This window comes from Tympanuchus pallidicinctus, unplaced genomic scaffold (genome assembly GCF_026119805.1).
Source record: "Tympanuchus pallidicinctus isolate F22 unplaced genomic scaffold, pur_lepc_1.0 scaffold1, whole genome shotgun sequence".
Lineage (NCBI taxonomy): Eukaryota > Metazoa > Chordata > Aves > Galliformes > Phasianidae > Tympanuchus > Tympanuchus pallidicinctus.
The window spans coordinates 4,916,034-4,936,255 of record NW_026294618.1 but is presented as its reverse complement, the minus strand read 5'-3'; the positions used below and the strand labels follow the sequence as shown (position 1 = coordinate 4,936,255).

Here is a 20,222-nt window from a genome sequence, read left to right as displayed (position 1 = left end):
AAAGACCCATCATTTAAGATGGCTCAGGGCTTCTCCTTTTTGGAAGGGTTTTCATTCAAATCTGCCCATTCCAGTGAATTAAAATTTTGAAGCAATGTCTTAAGAAAAATGTAGGAGTCAGTCGCCAAAGACTCTGTGGATCAGCAAGGATACCCTGAACAACAGAAAATGCAAGGGAAATTACAAAACATAGCCAGCAGCAGGGCTACAGAAACTCCTACTCAGAGATCAAGCTTTGGGACTGATCTACTGGTGTGAATGAGATTTTTGATTACAAGAAAGGGGTGCCTTACAATCTGCATTATTCTTGGTAACAGAGTATTTATTCTTCATTCATTGCGCATCATCCTTGAAATATATTCAAGCATCTGGAAAGAGCAAGGGCTTCTGGTCAGATCCTATTTCTAACAGTGCTTCTGAAGCACCCACATGATAAATATGACAGGTAGAGGCAATTTCCAGATCAAGCCCCTGTACAAGTTGCCTCACAGGGAAAAAAGCATTTTGTCTCTTACACCTGCAAAAGCTACTCTCTCCACATCCCACCAGAAAGTTTTGATCTCACAAACCAAGGGAGTTTTCTGAGATCACACACCCCAAAGGGTTCACTGTCTCCCAGGAGCAGGTAGGAGTTACCTAAAATCCCTTCTCAGTCCTATCTCCTTCTCTCCCAGTTGCCTCTCATTTACTTCAGTCACAAATCTACTTGTTCCCAGTGGAGGAAACAGGAGATTTCCTTCCTTGACAGGTGAGATAACTGAAAGCATAAGTTATGCTGTGTTTATTTAAATGGCCCTCAAACTCTGTATTTTGATGCAGAAATGATGCTCCCACAGTGCAGTGCAGGGAAGATCCTCTTTAAAGACAGGGACCTTACTTCTCTTTGCTTCACTAAGATGCTAGCTCAAGTAATTTCACATAAAAATTGCCAGTAACAGCACTGCTTGGTGCTGCAAGCTTCAACTTTCTTACATCAGCTCCCTGTTTCAAGATATCATTTCTCCTGCAGCAGACATCATGGTGCCTGTTTCAGCTAAAGGGGTAGGAGCTGGGATGACTAAGCTGTCTCTGATAACAAGCTCTCAGTTTTACAGACTCAGAAATAAACTGCGTGGACAAAGGGAATATTGGTGGTTGCAGTGTGATAAGAGCAAACATCGATCCATGTGCACACCAAATAGCCTTCTGCGGGCGGAGAAGAAATACAGGCAAGCACATGTAAGTTATATGCTGAAATAAATATCATGGTAATTTCTGAGTTGAGGGAACACCATCATTCAATCTGTTCCTACGCTCCTAAACTAATCACAGAAAGAAGAGGGGAAAAAAACTTGGATGAATAATGACACAAAGCTCAGAAATAGCGCTGCTCAGAAAAACAACAGCCACAGGAAACTGCATTCCTGGAACATACTCACTCTCAGATCTTAACAAACAGCAAGACTATGGTTTGCTTACCTCAGCGTGAGGAAAAGGAGGTTCTGGAAGATACACCTTTGTTTGTTTGTTATGACACAACCTTTACAAGAAAAGGAAAACAAGTAGAGTTAGAGAGCTGCAAGCATCCTGCAGTATCTGCTGCCACCTACTGTTTAACTTCTCCTAGGGAAAGCTATCTCCTGCCTGTGCCATCAGGAGCAAAGTCACAAACTTGCTCTGCTGCTTCTGTCTTTCTGTTTACATGGCCAACACCTACTGGACACAATGACTCAGTCACAGCCAGATCACTTGGACAAGGTGCAAGGAGCTGAAAGTGTTACGGAACAGAGCCCAGCTACTGTTGAAAACAAACGTGTAACTAACATCCAGCAAGTTTTCCAAAGCCCAATTATCCTTCAACAGAGACATTCCACTTGCCTCATCCTACGTCTCAGCAAGAATTTAGTTCTTTCACTCATTATAATCTAATTCCCCTATGCATTTTATTACTGCAGATTTAACGTTGGCAAACTGCCCTTCATCCTGGCATAATGCTCACTGCTCCTTGCTATTTTCCACTGATCTTTTGTTTTTAAATAGTAAATATTGAAAGCTGTTGATCAGCTCTAGCCCTGATTCATCCTATTACAGAAGATAAACAAAGATTTTTGTCAGAGGTCTGTGTGATGTTAGTTATCCGTAGTGGTAATGTCCTGGTGGCTTTCTCTAGGAAACACTACCCTTTTCTCATATATTCTTGAATTTATTATAGACTCAATTTAATCATGACTAAGAGAGATTAAGAATGGGAAATTTCTTTTAAATGACTAAACAGTAGAACTCAAAGGCTGGAATCCCTGAAAATCAGCCCCAGTTCTGACCTCAAATGGCTATGTAACGGGTGTTACAACATTTGTCTTCATTTCCACCGAAGTAAAAAGTTTACCCTACACACAAGTATTTGGAAAACAGCTGTAATTTTGGTGCTGACTTTTGAAGATTAGCCTCTACAGCCAAGGAGAATTTAAATAAATGATTTGAACACTTGGGTGGCTGAATTACATCCCAGCTAGACACAGCATGCAGAGGAAGAGCTTCAGTGGTGCACTGCACTCTGAGCTGCCTTACAATCCACCAGAGGAAGAAAGGAAAGTTCCTCTTAGTTTGTTAAAAAACGGGGAGCAATCTCAAGTGGTTGGGATCTCTTCTTCACAGCTCAGACTCACAGACTAACTGAGGTTGGAGGGGATCACTTTAAGATCATCTATTCCAACCTTCTGTTCAACTATGTTCAGCTACTTGTCCAGGATTGCATCCAGCAAGATTTGGATATCTCCATAAATGGAGATTGCACGAGCTCTCTAAGCAGTCAGTTCCAGTGCTTAACCACACACTGCACAGTTAAAAGAAAGCATGTTTCTTTTGTTCAGATGGAATTTCATGTGCTTTAATTTGTGTCCAGTACCTCTTCTCTCATTGGGCACTACTGAGAAGAGTATGGCTCCTTCATCTTAACTTCCTGCCATCAGGTATTTCTACTCATTGAAAATAATCCTCTGAGCCTTCTGTTCTCCAGACTGAAGAGTCCCAGCTCTCTCTGCCTCTACATACATGAAAGAACACCTTTGTTACCCAGAACTGGACTCACTCCAGTACAACCATATCTTTTCTGTAGCGATGAACTCAGAACTAAGCATAGCATTCCATAAGTATCCTCATGGGAGCTGAGCACAGAAGTATCACTTCTCCTGACCTGCTGGCAATGCTCTGTATAATGCAGCCCAGGATATTGGCCTTTTTTGCAAAGAAAAATTAAGTTGGCACAACAAAACTAAGTTGGAAAAATCTGTTTTCCTTATGTAGAGAGACCATGGTACCATCTAGGGGGTACTGGATGAGACTTGAAAACAGGCACACTTAAAAGTCACTCAAGCCATGTATATCATTTAATCACTAGTGCAAATACTAAAAAGCACACACTATTTGAGTTTGCATGCTCTATAGGAAACAAGGCTTCCCTAATTATAGAAGGCCTACTTACATGAGCACATACACCTTTGTAAACGTTCACAATTCTAATGAAGTCTCAAGTAGACACAACCTACATGTATCTAGGTTGACATGCATAGTCAAGCGTGTGAACTGAGCCTGATAAAGCAGCCCTTTAACACCTACCACTCAGCAAAGATCTGGGAGAACTCAAGTGAGCTGTTGGCAACAGGTGAAATGAAATAAAAAGGGACGTTGGAGAGTCCAGCAGAGTCAATATACTGATACAGGCACTCCAGCAGATCGTATATTACTCCAGAGGGGTAACAAGGAACCAACACATTTCCTCCATTCCGGACAGTCATAGCTAAAGGAGAAAGAATAAACAATTAACAGAGTTCAAATTTAAACTTTGAGTTCCTTTAGTACAACGTACAGAAAAAGTACCTTTAGCATAAGGTATAGGAAAAAAACCAGAAAGTACTGTATAAATTAACAGAACACGTTATGCATATGAACCAGTGGAACACATCTGATTGTTAAATGCATTTCTTTACTGCCTTCTCCAGGCTTAGCAGAGTGAACGAGTATAACACTCTGTTAGCTGGGGGGCTAACAGACCTAAGCAGTACCAAACTAAGCAGATGTAAAACTCCTGACACGAGAGGGCAGTCTTGGCACACGAAGACAAATGGCCAGCGTGACACAAAACTCCCACCATCAAAATAAACCCTGCTCCATCTATTACCTGTGCACCAGACAGAAAGGACAACAGTTCACAGGGCTCACCTGAAAGCACTACAGATGGCAAACTGTTCTGTGTTCAGTTTTCATTGTGCTAGATGAGTGGCTGAAGATACGGGTATTACAAACAAACAGCCCTCAGAGCTAGAAGTGGGTGAGGGTTGCACTTCACCTTTCTAAAAGTTGTAAATATTTTTCAACATAACAAGAGCAATTTAAAACCCCAATAAGCTGTAGACAGTATTGGACAAGAGAAAAAGATGAGGAAAAGAAAATCTCTGTAATCGAGATTCATCTGAGTATAAATGCAAGTACAGAGCAAATATTTTGGGCTTTAGCAAAATGAATCACAAAAGTGCTGTACCTTATGGGAAAGAGGAAATACTTGGTCCAGCAATAGCTGCCTCACTAAGATTTCATCTGTGGTCATGGGGTAAAACCATCTACTGATTGTTAATTGCATTGCAGCAGCAGGAACATTATGCATCAAGGCATTACACAAAAAGCTGTGAAAGAGCCTGAAAATGCACATATTAAATCTCACCATAATCACTTCCTTGATTTCCTTATTGACAAGCTTTGCTGGGGTATGGATCTAGCACATTAAGGGTCTTTTTGCACCACCTACATGTTCAAAGAAGATTTTTATGGCTGAATGTTTGAAGGTTTTATGGAGTCTAGGGAAATGCAGACTCCAAAGTGAGATTTTTTACATGCATTTAGGTGCTTAACTTCTTTTAGGAGCCAGTGCCTATTACACGTTGCTCTCAACAACAGTGGCCAAAGACATCTCCTCTATCGAAGATGTATTATACAACATTCTCTGCAGAGTAGTGGGTTTATTCTTCTCCGAGCCACATACAAACCCTACCATCAAAATAACCGTGGATCTGAAAAGCAATGCTTTACATTTTCCTAGAACTTGGAAAGTTACAAAACATCCCAGCAATGTGTTACATTATCCCTCTTGCATAGGCAAGTCTAAACGATCCCATCTATAAACAGGATGTGAAGAGAGGAATGAGGAGATTAAGAACAAGATTTTCAAAGCCATCTGGGGGCTGAAAGTTAAGCCTCTGGCTCCAGAAGCAGAATTTACATTGCTTCATTATGCACCCAAAAATCCACAGAAAGGAAAGATAAATACCTGTATCCACAGTAGTAAGAATGCAGCACAGACAGAGAGGGGGATGCAGAGTGGAGAAGCGATCAGTAGAAAATGCCAAGGAAAGGTGTGTTTGCACTTCTGCCCTGAATGAGGGTACTGCCTTAAACAGCAAGATGTGTGTCTCCTGGGGAGGCACTGGCACAGGCTGCTCAAAGGAGCTGTGGATGCCCCATCCCTGGAGGTGCTGCACAGGTAGCCTGATTTTGTGATGGGGTAAACAACTCACAGCAAGGGGACCAGAGATCAATGATCTTTAAGGTCCTTTCTGACCTAAGTGATTCTGCGATGATCCTTGGAAAAGGAACCTTCTTCTTTCACTCAGACATCAATTCACCCAGTTCAGACAAATATTGAACTCCTCAATTTCAAGAGGCAGAAGGAAGATTTCATCCAATAATGGACTGGTTAAGGAATTTGTGTAGGCTATAAAAAATATGGGTTTCATTATTAAGCTTCAGAGTTTGAATTTTCAACTCTCCCTTCCCTGCAGCCACTGGTTTGTTATGGGAACCTCAAGCTTTTTTTTTTTGCTGAAAACCAGACATTCAAGATTCCTGGGGCCAAAGAGAAAATAATAAAGGGTAAGGCCTTTGAGCAGATGCCAACTCAAACTTCAATTCCCAGAAAAATTACAGAGCTGGTTAGCATTTTACATTAAATAAAATCACAACCCAAGGAGTGGAATACTCTTCCATCCACAGATCAGCCCAACAACCCATGCTAGATAGCCCCTTGAATCTCATATACCTGGCCACATAGCAGTGCACCTTTGAAACTGGCCTGGTGAATGCTCCTAGCCCTCTGGACAGAGGAAGACAGCAACACAACTCTCCCACCCCTGGCAAGGTTGTGCATCAACCTTTTGCCTTCATATACTAGTCAGTTCCTTGGTGCAACGTTATTTGTCCTCCTTCACCACAGACAGTGGGCACTAATTCTTGAGGGTGCTCCTTGTGGTCACGTGAAGGGAGAAGGACTACCTCCCAGCTTCTCCAAAACAGAGATGAACACCTGTACAAGCACACTGCTTTCCATGCAAGCAGCAGGTCCAATCTGGCTCTCTGTACAACTTCCTACAGTTGTCAGAAAGAGGACACGTATATTTGAAAGCTGTTTAAAGCCCAATTTATCTCTGTGACTGATGGATGCAGTCTCTTGAAAGAAGTTGTATAATAATCTTAGCATTTCAAATTTAGTCTCCTTCAGTAGCTCCATAACAAGTTGTTCAATTTACAGCTTACAATGACATACTTGCTTTTCAAACAGCTGCCACTGCAAGGTCAAGTTGGCACCTAAAAAGCAAACTGTGCTCTTTTATGCTTTATATAAACATGTGCACACAGAAAAGCATGACCGAACATGCACGCAAAATATCCCAAAACTGTCCTTGCCAATAGTCTGGTAATTTTGCTGATGATGCCCAAAGCAATGTAAAAATATAACTGCTTTTCTGAAGCTGCAGAGTGCTGGTATGGCAGTGCTGTAGCACAGAAAGTGTTGGTGCTAAACTCAGCGAGAAGGCAAAGCGTGTTTCAGCACAGCACACACAGTATGGAGAGCAGATCATGCAGTTGACTCAGTAACAATGGGATTCAGCATCTACAATTCTACGTGCTGGGATGAAAACAGAGACCAAGGTGAAATTTTTCACACTTAGTCACAAACTGGCATTACCTTATGATACACTATTTTGATATATTTCCAATGACTAATTTTTCACCAAGTGTATTTTGAGCTTCTTGTGAAGTTGTCAAACATTTTGGGAATGAGAAAACATGAAATCTATGGTGCTCAGCTTGCCTACATTACTGCTTTTCATAGTAACCGATTGGTTTTGGACTTCTTGGATGGTTGGACTAGACAATCTTCAAGAGATTTTGTCCAATCTTAATTCTTTACTCACCTATAAGAAAATGGATCTGCTTTCTTCTCTTGATGTTGGGTATATGTGTAAGTAGTACTGGGAAGAGACTGCTCTACCACTGCATTCTTCACAGAATTACTATGCAAGATCTTTGACATGGTCCCCCACCACATCCTTATTTCTAAATTAGAGAGAGATGGATTTGACTATTTGGTGAATAAGGAATTGGTTGGAAGGTCTCTGAGTTGTGGTCAAGTCCAGACAGGCTGAAGGAACTGGGCTTGTGCAGCTTGGAAAAGTGAAGACTGTGGGAAGACTTCTTTGTGTCTTTCCAATATTTAAATGGAGTTTATAAACATGATCAACTTCTTACAAGAGGAAATAGAAACAGTACAAGAGGAGATGGATTTAAATTAAAGGAGAGGAGATTTAGGTTAGATGTTCAGAGAAGTGTTTTTTACTGAGAGAGAGCTGAGGTGCTGGAACAGCTTGCCTACAGATGCTGTGGATGTTCTGTCCCTGGAGGCATTTAAGGCCAGGTTATGGAGCCCTGGGTAACCTGGTCTAGTACCTGATCTAGCAACTGGCAACCCTGCCTGTGGCAGTGGGGGGTGGAATCTGATGATCCTTGAGGTCCATTCCAACCCAAGCCATTCTATGACTTCTATGACTTCCTCAGGTCAATGCATTTTTTTTTTTTTTGCTACACAAATTCTGGACTCTTATATAATTTAAGCTACCTTCCTTCCATGTTCAACTGTTTTTTAATTTCTCTGCATTTATCTCTTTCAAGATAGAATTTGGCTCAAAGATATACTGCAGAATCCTCAAAATAGTTCAGAATGTTTCTGTAAACCAGAACAACTTGCTCAGATAAACACCCACCTGTATCTACATATGTAACACACTTATATGCATTCATCTTTTAGATTTTGCTTTGGCCCAAACTACAGCTTTAACATTTTAAAAGCATTTTAATTAACAACAGCCTCACTATTGTTTACGTAGCAAACAGCTGCTGCAGTTTAAGGCACTAGTGACCACCAAGCTGCTTGCTAAAACACATGATGTGGTGGATATCTTGCAGAAGAGATGGCAGTAAGGCAAACACTCCTCAGCCTCTCCTGTAGGAAGACCAACACTGCTGCTCAGCCTCTCCTTGGTGGTTCAGGATGATAGAAGTGATCATGCTGCCATCTGCCAGGGGGACAGCAGCCCCCATAAAGGCCCAGAAAAGACAGAGAAGGGCAGCACATCTGCATGCAGGTCACCAAAGTCTATCTGCCACAGCTTGTAATAAAATTAACAAAGCTTATAAACAATGAAAACAGCTTCTAATGCACACACGCACACATGTAAACATAGGCATCACTTAGGAAAGGAAGTCACAGGTGTTAAGAATTTACAGAGTTCCAGGAGGAGGTTGAACAAATTCCTGGAAATGAAATCCACTGAGCATTACTAACTGTACAAAAAGCCATGTCTGATTGAGGAAATTCCTGAAACCAAAATAGTTCAAGGCTAAGAAATCATGAGGGGAAAGTATCATACAGTCTCACCCCAGTCTTCTACTATTCTCTACGTACCTGCTTATAGTCCCTGCTGGAGCCAGGATGTTGACAGATAGGATCTTTGGTATAACGAGATCAGCATCTTTATAAAGTGCCCAAATGCACCCCAGCAATAGGTATTTATATCACAAGTAGCCACCCTGACCCCATAATTCACTTTTTCACATAAACAAAACCCCACAATTTTACCTTGCACTTCTCACACTGGGACCTATGGCTTCTGTTTGAACTGAAACACAACCTAATTAGGGATATTCGATTTTGATTTGGAGAAGGCAGGTGATGGAGCAATCTACCACATCCCTTTTATTATTTCCCTTCCACTGCTGCAACAGTCCCATACTGAGATTCTGAAATATTATGATTATATTCAGCATCTGTGAATATGCACAAGGATTTAAAAAACAGAAAAAGCAAAGTAATGTGTTTTTTTGTTTGTTTGTTTGTTTTTAAGTTCTCCAAGGGTACATTTGGTTTTTAAAAGTAAGATTAAGAACTATTTACACTTCAGTTCATTCTCATCTTTATTCTGCAACCTTGGGTAAGTCATCTAAATGCAATAGCTCAAATTTCTCTCAGTTGTGCAATGGGGACCAGAACACTTGCTTGCAGCGAAGATCCCCTGATTTAGACTTCTAATGCCTTCTAATAATCTTTTCAGTAGTTCTCCTGTAGTGAGTGTTGCAGTTCTCTTGAGAAAGGCAACGCGTGGCAAGACAGACAAAGGGTGATAGCACAGAAGAACTGAGGTGGGGGAAGGGGAGAAGAGAACTGAACTGGATGTGACATTCTGATCAGGCTGGAAAATGCTGCCATTCACACTGATATCACAGCTTTGCAATTATCAGCTTTTCCAGCTGTGAAAGCGTCTGATTAGGTTTTGTATTTCTGGAGTCTATAAATACATCTTGATATATTTTTTTAAGCAGAGATTGTGCTATTTGCTTTTGATATATTTAAAAATCAGGTGTAAGAAGAGAAGCAGATGTGCTTGTTTTCAAAACTGAACGTCATAAAAAAGCATGTAAAGATTTTATGCTATCTGATATAGAGGAAGGAAATAGCAGTATTTCAGATGGGAACAATCTGCAGTACCTGTGCAGCTTGCAGTCTGTTGGCAGCTAAGTGACATACTTAGCAAACCAAGAGCAGCAAATGATTAAATCTTGTAATACCTGTTCCATTCCAAAACATTTTAGGTACAACTTGTGTCTCTCTAAGCACTTACTGTATTAATGACATCAGGAGCACATCGTAAAATCTAAACAGCTAGTTTTATGCCAGAAGATATGGCTGGACAAGTTATTCAATTCCAGGAATCTCAGAATTACTTCCCACCCAAAGCAATGAGTAAGATGATAAAATACACACAAGGCTTCGCTCAGTGACCTACCCAAGTTGCTGCAGAACTCTCCTACCATGCCATCTGGGTTAGCAGTAGGGATCTGCGTAAGACCAGTCAGGATGAGGACATCACTGTTTTTAAGAGAAGCCTGGTCCATGGGCTGAAACAGAGTACAGTGAAATAAAATAAGTTACGTGACAGTCATCACATAGGTTTCTCTGCATTGCACCAAGAGTACTGCATGACAGATACAGCGATCAACAAGGAAAACACACTGAACACTTTATACCAGTAATCCCTCTATCTGTTAAGTTAATAAAACCACTGTTTACCTGCATATGTACAGTACAAAACAAGCAATGGAACTGTGACTGGATTCAAAGTGGTATTCTCTATAGACTAATCATTTCGTGGCCTTATGAGTGGAACAATTGAGAAGACAATCATCTGTTGAGGATGTGGCACTGCAATCAGGAAGGGTTTCATTCTTGTGTTCGTATCTTGGCTGCACTAGCTTCCAGTCAGCTTCCTTTTGCAAATCACAGTGTCAGCTTTGATTCTCAGTGCTCACTGTCTGGTTGGGTACAGCTGAATTTTCCCCAACAATTCAGTGGGTTTTCTTTGAAAGAAGTGAAATGCAAAGGACTTTAGGCTCGAAGCTCTCCGTTTTGCTCACGAATCTCAGCTCAGCACAGGATCCTCCCTTGACTTGTGAATCCTGCTTTTCTACTTATAGCATTACAATAATGACTTCCAAACGCTCATTTAAGACTGTTTGTGCAAGCTTTGTCAGAAGATGGCTTTGGTGAAATTGGAAATATCTACTGCTGGTAGAAACAATACATTGGTTTAGATTCCTTATTATAAAATTTATTAGTGTTAAATAATTTTTAATTTAATTTTTAAATTTAATTTTTAATTTAATTTAAATTTAATTTAATTTTTAATTTTAATTTATAAATATTTACTGATATATCCTAACTTTTTACTGTAGCTATAAAAATCAAGCCAAACATACAAGTATTTTCTAAAGTCAGTGGACTTATCACTGCCTTATAACATGCCTTATCACTTTCCACACATGAACTGCACTAGCACTGCAGCTTTATCCTGTATCTCTCTTCAAAGACTGTGCTAGAGGCTAAACTATGTCAACTGAGATTCATATCTTCACTGGGCAACAACCGCTGGCCTTGCTGTGCGTGTTGTACTGATTGCCTATGGTCACAGATACAATCCCATGCTGTGGTTGAAGCACTGAGGGTGGTTATCAAAAGCATCACGTTGCACACTTTCTATCCATGCCATGCCTTTTTCCTGAGGACAGATGAGTTACCTTGCACTGCCAATCCTGTGGCCCTCAGATGTAGCAGAAGTATCAATGATTTGATAGCCCAAAGAAATACTGTGCTGATTTGGCCACTGGCAGGTGTTATGTTCAAGCAAACATTGCTTCTACTTTGACTGTGCATAGAGGTGCACAATTCTTCACCAAGGCTGATCATATGAGTTATTTTATACTAGCATTTCATTAAAGGGGGATGCAAAATGTATGCCCACTTTTGTCTATTAGAAAACATACACTAAAAATTCAGAAATCATTTTTGTGTGACCTTATACTGAACTATATATATTCTTGATACTCAACATTCAGCATAATTCAATCCTGAAGAGACAAAAACCACTTGCAGGCAAAGTATGGCTATGGGGAAAAGTTAAATTTTAGCCTCACTCTGGACTGGGATACATCTCCCTCAGCTACTACTCAAACAAAGGAAGGCAACTGCAGCCACCTGCATGGTATTATATGGTTACTTATTCTTGATGGACTCTCGCTGTTCTCACCCACCAGGAAAGATTTCTATCCTTCTACCAGAAGAGACTGACAAAGATCTCTCCTCTGCTGAACTCCAAAGATCACTGCACAGTTAGTTGCTTTGCTCACTGTCCCTCAACACCATTCCTAATTAGTTAAGATCTTGCTCCCATGAACATGCAGGGGAGTTTCATACCAATTTCAATAGAAGTTTACACTGTGCACCACCTTGCTGGACCAGACCAACTACATTAGATTTATCACAATCTTTGACACTCCATAGCGTGTCCACAAAAATGAAATGCCAATAATGCAATAAAAAATAATATTGAATCTGCTTGTGATAATGTACATAACGATTATGCCGTATTAGATACACATAATTCCAGCTGCTATTGCACTGAAAGGGCTTGCATCGATTTTTGTGGGTTAATGTAAAGAATACGCCTTAAAAGGCTTTTAGTGACACGTCTGAACCTGTGCTGTCAACTCCAGTTCTCCACTTTGGTGCCAGCAGGCAATGGTGTCAATTCTAGACTCAGCAGACGGTGAGGCAACACTTCCAATAGAGACCATTTGCCAGAACACAGAAGTAAAGGGAACAATTAATGGTGTCAGAGCTAACTCTCAGACGTAACATAACTCTGTAGATTACAGATATAATCTATATGTAACTTAAAACTTCAAGAAAACTGTAAGATGTAATTTATACTAAAAAAGCAATCCTGTTCCCTCCCCATGGCATCTAATTCCTACTTGCACTGCTAACTCCTACACGACAGCTCTTAAATCCCAGTGCTGGCAGGAGGGAGGACACAAGGGAAGGATGGTGGGGTCCAGTGTTTCCTTCAAGTGAGATTATCCTCATCTGCATACTGAGAGAAGGAAATGCTTCCAAGGCTACTATTGCGTATAATAGAGAAGGTGTAAAGAGGAAGCAGCTTTGTCCCATCAATATGCCCAAATAAGCTGTGTCCTCTCATCCTAAACAAATCACCGATGAAAGCCTGGTCACATTATCCTATTTTTTAATAACTATGAAGGGAGTTCCAAATGACTGGAAACGTGCTAAGACTTCAATGTGACTCCAAAAGCCAGGATATGTTTTTACATAAGCATGTTGATTAACAGGGCATCTTTAAAAAAAAACAACTGACAACAAAATGCAGTGACTGCATTCATACACTGGAGTTTCACTGACTGCTCACCACGATTCTATAGAGGTCAGAAAAACAACTTTTCATTTTGATGAAAAACCGTTGGATTATTGAACAAAATTTAGGCTTTGTGCCAACAAAGATATTGTTATTACTATATATTATCTGTCAAACGTGTCAAACAGATGAATAGCTGGTTGGCAGGTCTCAAAAACTACTAGCCATTATAGAATTATCATGTTCTAGGTGCTCATAGTGGTGTTTATGAGGATTAATATTAAGTCAAAATCTATCTGCTGTCTTCAACAGCCATCTGGAAGAACATACATAACAATGATACCTGAAATGCAAATGATCATAGAATCACAGAATAGTTTGAGTTGGAAGGAACGTTTCAAGGTTATCTAGCCCAACTGTCCTGCAATTAATAGGGAAATCTGCTAGATCAGATTGCTCAGAGCCCCATCCAGCCTGACCATGAGTGTCTCCAAGGACAGGGCACCCACCACCTCTCTGTGCAATCTGTGCCAGTGCCCCACCAGTCTTAATGTAAAGAAATTAAACTGGAAGGAAGAGAGGAATAAATCTTCTCTCTTTTAATTCAAAACTCTTTCTCCTTGTCCTATGACAATAGGTCCTGCTAAACAGTCTGCTCTCCTCTTTTCTTAAAGCCTCCCTTTAGCTATTGAAAGGCTGCTCTGTCTCCCTGCAGCCTTCTTTTCTCCAAGCTGCACAGCCTCTGCTCTTTCAGCCTGTTCTAATAGGAGAGGCCTTCCATTCCTGGGATCATTTTCGTGGCCCCCCTCTGGACGTGTTCCAACACATCCACGTAGTGAGGACTCCACATTTGGATGCAGTACTCCAGGTCAGATCTCACCAGTGCAGGGTAAAGAGACATGATCCCTCTCCCTCACCCTGCTGGCCACGCTGCTCTCGATGCAGCCCAGGATACAGTTGGCTTTCTGGGATGCAAGGGCACAGTGCTGGCTCACATTCAGCTGCCATCCAGCTGTACACCCAGGTTCTTTTCGGCAGGGCTGTGCTCTGTCCTTACAACCTCCGCACTGCACTGATGCACGGGTTGCCAAGACTCAGTTGCAAGACCTTTCACTTGGATTTATTGAGCCTCATGAGATTCACCTGGGCCCACTGCTCAGCTAGTCTAGGTGTGTCTGAATGGCACATCCAGTCCCTTGAGATGTCCACCACACCACTCAGCTTTGTGTCACCTGCAAACTCGCTGAAAGTGCACTTGCTGTGGCTGTCAATGTCATTGATGAAGATGTTAAAGAGCACCTGTCCCTGAGGGACATCACTTGTCACTGATCTCCATCTGGACATCAAGCCATTGACCACTCTGTAACTTCTCTGGGTACAAAAGTGATCTGATTCCTTGTAACATTTGTGATGTGGTAAATAACAAGAAAAGGACAATCTGAACGCATTCTCAATTACTTCATGAGCTACTCCTTCAAATTACGAGTTAGGGAAAAAATAATGCAAAGTGCAATGGACTGTATGCTAAAAACATAAAATAAAATGAGGCTCTCATCTACCATTTGGTCTAAGAAATAGTGTTGGTATAGAATAGAACATAGAATGAACAGTCCAGTCCAAACCACTTCCTATAGAACCATGGAATCACAGAATCACCACGGTTGGAAAAGACCTCTAAGATCACCCAGTCCAACCATCCACCTATCACCAATATTTCCCACTAAACCACACTCCTGTAGCCTGTAGTGGTGCCTGGGTTGTTGTAGTCAAAGTGCAGGACCCAGCACTTGGTCTTGTTCAACTTCAATCCTCCATGCAGCTATCCAGCCCATCCAGATCCCTCTGTAGGTCCTTCCTACCCCCAGGCACACTGACACTTCTTCCCAACCTCCTCACCTGAAAATTGACTGAGGGTGCACTCAACGCCCTCATCCAGGTCATCAACAAACACATTGAACAACACAGGCCTCAATACCAAACCCTGGGGAGCACCACTCGTGACCAGCCACAAACTGGATTTGACTCCATTCACCACCACTTTCTGGGCCCGTCCCTGCAGTTCTTTACCCAGCAAAGAATGTACCTGCCCAAGCCATGAGCTGCTCTTTCTCCAGCACTATGGGAGACAGTGTCAAAGACTTTGCTGAAGTCTAGGAAGACAACATCAACAGCCTTTCCCTCATCTGCCAGGTGAGGCACCCAATCATAGAAGGTGATGAGATTGGTCAAGCAAGACTTGCCCTTCATGAACCCATGCTAGCTAAGCCTGATCCCCTGGTTGGCCCTCATAGATCAAAGTTTCTCCTCACAGAAGTTTTACATGCATGCTTTGTTAAATACTGCTCGTGTTCCTTCAGCAGAAGGTCTCAAAAGAACATTGTCCAGGCCAGGATGAGGCAGATGATGAAAAAAGAGAGACCCTGACGCACTGTGCGCAGGTAAGTACAGACACACGATGTATTGTAGCTGTTCAATTCTTGAGATCAAGCTTTTAAAGGAAGGGTGCTCAGAAGCAAGGCTCTTTAGAAGATACTCACCTTGGGGGAAATTACTTACTGATCATGAACCTGACACATTTTCTAAATTATTTTTAAATACCTCATGCTAATACTGCTTTCAAGTATTTTGACAACTTCTGAAGCACGCAGTACTGCAAACTTCAAGCTATTCTTTGCACGAAGAATTTATGGATCTAGAGAGAATTAATTTACTGGAAATTACATCTACAGCACTATAAAGACTTTGCCCTCAGCAGAGCAGGGTGGAAATGTTGGCAGCCAGTAAGCTATCATTTCTCCCAAGGAAGGATGTTTCAGAAGTGATATAGAAGCAGTCTGCGAACTGTCTGTAAAGACTCCTGAAAAAGAATCCATATTTTACTGAGAGTCACTAATGGTCTGTTGTTTAACTCTGCTGGAATTTTCCTACTTAAGGTGATGGAGAATTTCATAGCAGAAAGTAGGTTAACACCAAATCAAAAATAAAGAATTTTAGCTGTCCTTCTCTACTAAATGCCTCCTTATCTGGGTGGTATGTCTTCCTAACGACCAAAGTACAGCCAATTATTAACAGAGGTACATCTGTACAGTTTCCACACTATGCCTGATCTCAGCAGAGTGAGCCCTTCTCTTGGCTTTTCTATGTTGATTGGTTTCTAAAGTGATTGTACCTGAGGATGTGTTGTAAGCAGAGAAGATCCTGAAACATAGGAAACCTTTTCATAGTGCGACTGGATAATCCAATTGGAACTTCCAAGCGCGTAGCCTGAGCTGAGAGGGGTGACCTGCACAGCACCAAACAACTCCTGAAACACACAGGAAGAGAAATTAACTTGAGAGAGCCCGAGAGAAATGAGAACAGGTTATTTTATCATCAGTGATAACAACTCAAACTAGTGCTGCTTTCACGGCCTTTATGAAGCTGGTATTTGTCTTATGCCTGCTGTTTTAATTTCCCCAGGTCTAACAGAACACAAGCTCTGAGAAAAACTTCTCCTGAGGTAGTCTTCATCAGGTCTCTCTTCCAGGTTAATTCTCCAGTAACTGAGTTCACACTGCAACATAATTCTCACCGGAGGAACTAATTGTGGTCCATCTGGCTTTGATGTACTGAGGAACTTTGTAGGAGCTTTAGATCTTTGAAAACTTTATACTCCCTTGGGCTAATTTTATCAATACAGACCAGCAGGAGAGAAGGAAGGGCATCATAACTTGTTATGTACTGATATAAAAGTCTGTTTGACTCACAGATTTTGCTGTATGAAGCGTATATTTAAAGACAAAATCACTTTACAATTTTACCAATCACTTTTTTTTTTTTAAATGCTATCTGCTGGTGATTTAAGAACTCCCTTCAAACTCAGTCCAAATTTCAGCTTCAGCACAAGCAACCTGTCAATTGTCTCATTTCCAGGTGTTATTAGAAAGTTTATTGCTCTCTGTACACAGCAATGTGTTAGAATTGTTTGGAGAAAGGAAAATAAGCCTCCATGTATACCTCACTGATGTGTTGTACTTTCTGGTTACTGAATAATAGAACAAGCATTCATGCAATACTAATGATTTTTCTAGTATCCCAATACGTATTTGGCCTCTCAAAACAAGGTCTTCATTCCTCTGACTTTGTAATGGACAACAAACCATTCTTGCTGTTGCCACATTTGGGGTTAGCTGACTAATTAGGCTTTCACTGTTTTAAACATCTTTGGGAAGAGATAAAAGATGCTCTAGGAACGTTTCTTCCCCCTGTCCCAGGAACTATAAAAGAATGATTGGCTGAGAGGTACAGATCTAAAACTTGGTGAGATCCATTCATACTGTGAAGACAGTCAAAAGTGAAGAGTAATTACCCATTAACACTGAGGAATTCCAAGTACACTCAACCTGTCTGGTGGCTAGACAAAAATGCAGCTGTTATTTACATCAGCACCCAGGTTAGTGATGGCTCAAGGTCTTTTCTCACCAGCTGTAATGCAGCACCACACAAACCCAAACCCATCCAATTTAGTTCCTAGCTGAACTGGTTATTGCTTCAGACTGTCTTACATGCAAACGGTTTCTGAACTTCAGTGGCCCTTCGGTAAAGAAAAAGGAGCAAATAAAAAATCTGGGTATACAATTTGCTATAATCCACCTTTTTACCTCATGTTGGTGTGCAACAATACAGGCATCAGGGTGCACACGCTGCCCATAAGAGTGTATTGCAGACTACTGAACTGTTGGCCCAGTTCATTCTACAAACTACACTGGATTACAGTTAACAGCATCAGATACAACAAACCTTAGCTGAGAACCTTTGGAAAGGAGTGTCTGAAGTTCAGGTTGAACCATTAGGTTTTGTTTACAATCCCTAATTTGCTCTGTAAAAGAAAGCAGAGGCTAAAGCACTCAAAAAGATTCCCAGAAGTGAGATACAGTAACTCAGAAGGGGATGTGGCTTACAGACAGAGAGGATACATTCATTTGGTACATCCTCCAAGCTCTCAGTGGGCCAGACATCAATTCTAAATTCACAGGTATGCCTTAAAATTGGCCTCCCCTGAGGAACAGGAGAGACAAATGGATACTCTTAATTTTCAACAAACAACAACCCTTCCTGGGAGACAGACCAGGGTGCATTTCAATAATATACAATCTTGCCTTACTTTCTCAGGTCAGAGTAACTAGATCTTTAACAGGATCTACAAGAAAAATAGAAAAAGAAGGGCATTTCTCAGGCTTTTGCAGGGAGAAAGCTGGAAAGCAACAAGCTGTTAATATTGACCTGAGGAAAGCTCTGCTGATACTCACAATTTTCTGGGAATATCCCACCAGCTGGATCTTACTGAGAGCAGCATTCACTTCGGGCATGGTGTAGCACTTCCTCCACATTGACACCTCCACTGCATCTTTCAGAGGGGCTGGTAGCAATCTGCAAAGGTCAAAAGGGTCTGGGCATTTTCAGAACTTCCTGATGGATCACTATTCACATCCATATCCCTACAGATTCAATTTTCTCTTTTTCCTTCCTCCTTTTTCTTTTAAATGTGTGCAGTGCTTCAAAGGGAGGAGCAAGACTTCCTGCACGTTGAGAAGTAGAATCATGCTGTCCATTTTACCTCACCTTCAGCTTTCTCATTATCGATCCTATCTAGCCTTCTTCAAAGTAGCCGTGGTGAAGGTGTTATAACAACTCCAGTGTTGTTTTTGCCACCAATGAAGGATGTCAACATGAAATGCACTACTAGAATTGGTAGAGGTGACTTCCATCAGTGTCTACACTGCATAACCCAGTTCTAAAACTAAGAATTTGAAAATCAAAAGTAAGCTCCAAACTTGTGATTCAAATACCAGCACCAGAACATGAACCAACACTGGCTCTGCTCTCACTTTTGACACCACTGTCCTACAGGAACACGTGTCCCTGCACTTCAGATTCTTTGCCTTCAACTCAGATACCCTGCTCACCCTCAGAGCATACTGGCAACAGTACATCAGCTGACACTGCAGAGCACTTTGAGATCCCCCACACGGAAGTATTCAAGATGTTTTACACCAAAGAAAAAAAATCCATCCATCCTGCTATTCACAGACACTGCAAGTTAGCTGGACAGCATTGTCAAGGGAAGAAGTGAACTGAAATGTCACGGGCTGTAAGAGAGATGGCTAACTTCTGGGAAATAAATCTTCCTTAGCAACATGAACTGAGGCAGGAAGCAGCACAGCTGCCAAATGCATAAGAAGAATAGGAATCTTTTTTTTTTGTATATTAAACCAATGCTAAATCAAAGGCTAATTCAAACCAATTTCCAAAGATTTATGGAAATTGGTGAAGTTTCTTTGATCAATTTGTTTAAAAGAATTTAATTTATTGTTATATCTACCAGGTCACTGAACTCCTCCATAATTTAAGATAGTGAAGAAAGGATTAAGACCAGCTCTTGCCAAGCCTGCTGTATAGGTCTAGTGTGATAAGTGTAATTCCAGCACTTGCTGGCTGAAAGCATGCTGCGCTTAAGGAAACAAACAAAGCGTTCAAGGTCTTTTTTGGGAAGTCATAAGCAACAGAAGGCCAAACAACGTGGATAGTTGTCCACCACTGCACTGAAGCAAATTGCCTGTAAAAGCCTTTAACCTACCATAAGAAGCATTTAGTGCTGGATGCTTTCAGGAGCTTCTCTTCTGGGAAGGGGAGAATGTATCTCCAGGTAATGGAGAAAAGTGGGGAATTGTCCTTGCTGATAGAAGCTAGTTCCTATTAGCCTTGACTCTGTGGCTCCATTGTAAATATGCTCTGACTCCTAACAGAGACCAGTGGGGACCAGTCTCCAAGCTGTTTCATTCTTTCCTGGTTCCTCAGATGTGCCCCTGCTTGCATTCAACCTGTCACCTCATTTCTAAAATCTGTACCCATTCCTGGAGGATATTTTAAAGCTGTGAGTGAAGCTATTAACACTACAGAAACACAGAATGGCCAGGGTTGGGAGGAATCTCAAGGATCAGGAATCTCCAGACCTGGACGCAAGATGGGGCCTCACAAGAGCAGAGTAGAGAGGGACAATCACCTCCCTGTCCCTGCTGGCCACTCCTCTGCTGATGGAGCCCAGGACACCATTTGCTTTCCAGCTGCAATGCACACTGCTGGCTCATGTTAAACTTTTCATCCATCAGGACC

At 41.4% G+C, this 20,222-nt stretch overlaps 1 protein-coding gene across 2 annotated transcripts in view; it reads right to left on the bottom strand.

Moving 5' to 3' along the window:
* Positions 1 to 20,222, bottom strand: part of INTS9 (integrator complex subunit 9) — a 68,972-nt gene that overhangs the window by 30,879 nt on the left and 17,871 nt on the right. For both annotated transcript variants that reach the window (XM_052692153.1, XM_052692164.1), the window contains exons 7-11: positions 18,359 to 18,479; positions 16,240 to 16,374; positions 10,149 to 10,260; positions 3,595 to 3,775; positions 1,459 to 1,519 (exon numbers count right to left, since the gene is read on the bottom strand). In XM_052692153.1, coding sequence (XP_052548113.1) covers positions 1,459 to 1,519; positions 3,595 to 3,775; positions 10,149 to 10,260; positions 16,240 to 16,374; positions 18,359 to 18,479 — 610 coding nt within the window. The remainder of the gene's footprint in view (positions 1 to 1,458; positions 1,520 to 3,594; positions 3,776 to 10,148; positions 10,261 to 16,239; positions 16,375 to 18,358; positions 18,480 to 20,222) is intronic.